We start from the raw sequence: 5,947 nt of genomic DNA on the forward strand, positions 1-5,947 counted from the left end.
GGAATCAAGGGTTAAGGAGATAAGGCAGGAACAGGATACTGATTAGGAATGATCAGCCATGATCATATTGAATGGCGGTGCGGGCTCGAAGGGCTGAATGGCCTACTCCTGCACCTATTGTCTATTGTCTATTGTTTCGCACCAAATTTTGTTTGATAATCAATCTCATTAAGCATCATCATATGTCTTAATATACCATGTTGCGATATAAATACAAGCTAGCATTGTTGTTTGCCTGTAATTAATTCCACTTCCACCTCCTTCTCATATATACCCTCTAGATTTTCAACATTATTGCACCTGTCCTAATTGTAATTCTGTAGTACTGATCATAGACAGCTTTTCTATTAGAAGGGAGAGTAATGTGAAGAGTGACATGGCTGGGACTGGGGTCAACTACTTGCCACACCCACTTCCTACCTGTAAGTATCATGGACATTTATCTAATGTATCTTCTCCTTTAAGCAATTGTTCTTAAAGTCTGGCAGTGACTCCTGTGATGGGTTTGAAATGCAAAATAATTGTGTGTCTGTGTGTGTGTGTGTTGTGTGTGTTGGAGTGTGGCGTGCTTGCTGTGTACTTTAGTTCAATGTAAGCGCCTAAACTTACTCTCTCCCAAGCGGTTAAGGTCAGATCAACATGAGGAAGATTTAAATGCAAGCTTGATGGTGTTGACACAATATTTAAAATATAAGGCAATTATCAAGGCTATAAAAAGGCAAACAACGTTTAAGGATTCAGTTCCAGGGGGATGGAATGGAGAAGCAGGAAAATTACAGGTTAGAGAGGCATTGGAAAAGATTCAGTAAAGTTTTGTTGGAATGACATAACTGACAGATTTAACCTATCAGTAAAGATTGAACAGCTTGGGATATTTTTCTTGAGAAAAGAAACAAAGTGTGATCTTATCAGAGTCTTTAAGATTACGAAAGGTTTGATTCAGCTAACCAGAGAGCTGATATTTCCTTTTATGAACGAAACAAGGTCTAGGAATCACAAATATGAAAAATTTTAATAAAAGGAATAGAGATTAAAGAAAGAAAATAAATCTTATTCCCTCTGACTTTTAAATCCTGTTTTATAATTTCATAAAGTTGAATGATTTTCAGGTCCTGAAGAAATGTTAAATGTTGCATTGAAGCACATTATCAACTATCCATCTGTGTGCCTATAGCCATTAAGTCGTATTTCATAATAGTTACCTTAACTTGTATTACCATTCCCTGATGCTCTGAATTACTTTTTCCATCGCTTTCCAGTATCCAGGCCCCTTCTGAACTTTCCTGGGAAAAAGGAACCACTTTTCTTCCCAGCAAATTCGCACAACCACAGTTTTGCCATCAAAGATGCCTTGGTGATCAATATCGATCGTCTTATTCTGTGCATTCATCACCTTGTCCAATAGAATCACAGCACATATGTCTTTCCTTTTCAACATTTGCTTCTCTGTCATGGAAATAACATGAATTAGTTCTTTCCCATTTATATGTTTGTATTGCAATTATTTCAATGTCACAGATTATGATTAAAGAATCACCTGACAATACAATGCAAGAGGCTATTCAGTCCATCATGTGTGTACCAGCTCTTCTGAAGAGTTCTTAAATTAAACCCACTTTTCCATCTATTCACTCTCCAAAGCAATTTAAATTAAGCCCTTTAAGTGTTTATTTAATTCTCTTTAGAACTTTACAATTGAATCTGTTTCCACTGCCTTGAAGACAATGAATTCTAGATAATTCATGATATATAAATCCTACTTAGCAGATGGAATGGCTTCTCATGTTATATGTCTGCATTGGCTCTTTGAAACAGCAATCCTCTTTTAATTTTTTCATTTGTGTGACATGGGTGTAATTGGCTGGGCCAGCATTTATTGCCCGGCCTTAGTTGTCCTTGAGAAGGTGATAGCGAGCTGTTTTCTTGAACCGCTGCAGTCTACTTGCTGTGGGTTCACCTACAATGCTCTTAAGGAGGAAATTCCAGGCTTTTGGCCCAGCAACACTAAAGGAATGGCAACTTATTTCCAAGTCAGGATGGTAAGTAGCTTGGAGGGAACTTGCAGGGGTCATTATCCCATATATCTGCTACCTTTTTCCTTCCAGATGAAAATGTTTGTGGCTGTCTCAGAATCTTTAGTAAATATCTGCAGGGTATCATGTCTACAGTATACACTGCTGCTACTGAGCATCATTGGTGGAGGGAGTCGATGCTTGTGGATTTCATGCTGATCAAGCAGGCTATTTTGTCAATGGTGGACAGACTTTGGGAAACCAGGAGGTCAGTCACTTGTCACAGTATTTATGTGTCTATGCAGTGTTTATATAGCCAGTTCAGTTCTGCTCATTAGTAACCCTCAGGATGTTGATAGTGGGAGATCCAGTGATGGTAACACCATTGAATATCAAGGGTGATGGTTAGATTGTCTCTTATTGGAGATGGAGAAAGTGAGGACTGCAGATGCTGGAGATCAGAGCTGAAAATGTGTTGCTGGAAAAGTGCAGCAGGTCAGGCAGCATCCAGGGAACAGGAGAATCGACGTTTCGGGCATAAGCCCTTATTGGAGATGGCCATTGTCTGGCGTTTATGTGGTGCAAAGATTACTTGTCCCTTGCCTGCCCAAGTCTGGATATTGACCAGATCTTGTTACATTTGAACATGGACTGCTTCTGTAATTGAGGAATCACAAATGGTACTGAACATTGTACAGTCATCAACGAACGCCCTCACTTCTGATCTAATGATTGAGGAAAATTCATTGATGAAGCAGCTGAAGATGTTGGGTCTAGAAAACAGTCTTAAGAATTGAATTGAATTGAATTGAGTTTATTGTCACGTTGACCAAAGCACAGTGAAAAGCTTTGTCTTGTGAGAAATATAGGCAGATCACATCATTAAATAGCATAGATAGTAAATAATAGGTAAACAGTGTCAAAACAAAAACACAGCTACAGGCAAATGCTAAGAGTTTGTCAATCCATTCTGTATTCTAACAACAGTAGGGTAGAAACTGTTTTGAAACTAGCTGGTGCGTGTGTTCAGGCTTCTGTACCTTCTCCCCAATGGTAGAGATTGTAGAAAAGCATTGCCAGGGTGGGATGGATCTTTGAGAATGCTGGGTGGCCTTTCCTTGACAGCGGCCCTGGTAGATGGATTCGATAGATGGGAGGTTGGCCTTTGTGATTGTCCGGGACGAGTTCACCATTCTCTGTAACCGTCTCCTATCTTGAATGGTACAGTTGCCATACCAGGTGGTGATACATCCAGACAGAATGCTCTCGATGGCGCTCCTATAAAAGTTGGCTAGGGTATTCACCATCATGCCAAATTTCCTCAGCTGCCTGAGGAAGAGGAGACGTTGTTGGGCCTTTGTAACCAGTGCATCCACATGAAGAGTCCAAGAAAGCTTGTTGTGGATGACCACTACCAGGAGCTTTACATTCGTTCCACCTCTGTGCTGTTAATATGTAGGGGGGCATGAGTAACATCCCGCCGGAAGTCAATAATGATTTCCTTGGTTTTGCTGGCATTGAGAGCTGGGTTGTTCTCAGTGCACCATTTTTCCAGGTTTTCCACCTCCTGTTTGTAGTCTGTTTCGTCGCCATCTCAGATTTGACTGACTATGGTGGTGTCATCAGAAAAACTCTTGCAGAGATGTCCTGAAGCAGAGATGACTGACCTGTAACAACCACAACCATCTGCCCATGTACCAGGTATGAATCTAAACAGCAGAGAGTTTGCACAATGTTCAGCACCATTCACGACTCTCCAGGTACCGGAGCAGTCCATGTTACAGTGCAGCAAGAGCTGAATAATATTCATATTTGATCTGACAAGTGGTAAGTTCTATTCATGCCATATAAGTGTGAGGCGATTACCATCTCCAGCAAAAGAGAATGTAACCATCTCCCCTTGACATTCAATAGCATAGCCATCAGCTAATCCCCCACTATCAACATTCTTGGGGGTCAACCCTGACCAAACAAACTGAGCTAAGCTGGCCATACAAATACAGGTGGCCATGGAATAGCTGAGCAGCAAGGAATCCTGCAGCAAATAACTCACTTCCTGACTTTCCAAAACCTAGTCACTATCGACAAGGCGCAGGTCAATAGTGTTATTCTTCTCACTTGCCTGGATCATTGCAGCTCCACCAACACTCAAGAAATATGACACCATCTAGGACAAAGAAGCCCGCTGATGGGCATTTCATCTACAAACATTCATTCCCTTCGCCAATGCTCAGTAGCAGCAGTGCATACTTTCTTCAATAAGAACAAAAGACGTAGGAGCAGAAGTCGACCATTCAGCCCATTGCATTTTTTGCTACCTTTCGCTGCATTAATGGCTCAGCTGATGACCCTCAACTCCTTTCCTACCTTTTCCTTCTTCCCTTCGATTTCCTTACTGATTTAAAATTCTGTCTTTCTCTTCAAAGAATCTGCTGAAATATCTAGCCTGAAAATCCCTCTGTGGTAAAGAATTGCACAGATTCACAACTATGAGAAAATAAATTCTTCCTTCTCTCTGTCTTCAATGTGTGATGCTTTATTCTGTTCTCTGACCCCAGACTGTCCCATAGAGGGAAGCAAGCTTTCTACATTTATCCTGTAAAATCTCTAAGAATCTTGTGTTTTTCAATAGTGTTACTTTCATTCTTCTTTATTCCAATGACCACAGGACGTTCCTCAATCTTTCCTCGTAAGACAGTCCCTTCAGGTGTGATATCAACCACGTGAACCACCTCTGGACTGCCTTCAATTCCAGTCTATCTTTCCTAACATACGGGGCTCAAAACTTTTCACAGTATTCTAGCTGTGGTCTGACTACTGCCTTGCATAATTTTAGCAAAGCCTGCCTAATTTTAGACTCCATTCCTTTGAAATTAAAGCCGATATTTCATTTGCCCTCATTGTTACCAATTGAACCTGATGCTAGCTTTTTGTAAATCATGGAACATGACTCCCAAATCCCTTTTTTTTGTAGATTTTGCAGTATTTCTTCATTTAAATAATATTAGGCTCTTATATTCTTGCCACTAAAGTGCTCAACTTCATATTTCTCCACATTATGTTCCATCTCCCAAATTTTGGCCCACACACTTCACCTTTCTGTCTCTCTCTGCAGACGCTATCATCCTCACTACGGGCCTTCCCACCTATTTTTGCATCATCTACAAACCTATCCATAGCACAGTATGTTCATTTTCTTCATCTCAGTCATCATTGCATGTTTTAAATAACTGTGGCCCCTGCAATAATCCCTATACGCATCACTTAGACAGGTTGTCATCCTAAGATTGTGTTAGGATGTCATCCTAAAAAAGTGTTATCCAAATCTTTTTCCTATTCATTAGCCAATCCTCTACCCGGACCAATATACTAGCTGCAACATCATGGGCTCTTTTTGAACAGCCTCATGTGTTGTACTTTGTCAAATGCCTTCTGAAAATCCAAATATATTACATCCATTGCTTCCTGCATATTACCTCCTCAAAGAATTTTGAGTAAATTTGTCAGTCACGATTTCCCCTTCATGAAGCTATTCTGACTCTGCTTGATCATACTGGTATTTGTAAATGCTCTGCTATCATGTCCTTTCTAGTAGATTCTAACACGTTCCCAATCATAAACATTAAGCTAACTGTCTATAGTCATCTGGTTTATGTCTTCCCTTTTAAATAGAAGTGTTACATAGGCAGTTTTTCAATTCTCTGGGACTCTTCCACAATCTAAGTTCATACACAATCTCTGTAGCTATTTCCTTTAATGTCCTGGGATTCATTACATCAAGACACCCACCTCCTCCAAGACTTCCGTTTCCCCGGCCCCCAACGCCTCATCTTCACCATGGATCTCCAATCCCTCTACACCTCCATCCGCCATGACCAGGGCCCCCAAGCCCTCCATTTCTTTCTCTCCCAACGTCCCCAACAGTACCCTTCCAC

General features: G+C 40.8%; 1 protein-coding gene across 1 annotated transcript in view; it reads right to left on the reverse strand.

Moving 5' to 3' along the window:
• Nucleotides 1-5,947, reverse strand: part of LOC122544219 (uncharacterized transmembrane protein DDB_G0289901-like) — a 23,875-nt gene that overhangs the window by 5,542 nt on the left and 12,386 nt on the right. Inside the window, exon 3 of the mRNA XM_043683293.1 lies at nt 1,203-1,446. Within this exon, the coding sequence (XP_043539228.1) occupies nt 1,214-1,446 (233 nt within the window). The 3' untranslated portion in view covers nt 1,203-1,213. The remainder of the gene's footprint in view (nt 1-1,202; nt 1,447-5,947) is intronic.

The sequence above is a fragment of the Chiloscyllium plagiosum genome, chromosome 47, assembly GCF_004010195.1.
Source record: "Chiloscyllium plagiosum isolate BGI_BamShark_2017 chromosome 47, ASM401019v2, whole genome shotgun sequence".
In the NCBI taxonomy this organism is placed as follows: Eukaryota; Metazoa; Chordata; class Chondrichthyes; order Orectolobiformes; family Hemiscylliidae; genus Chiloscyllium; species Chiloscyllium plagiosum.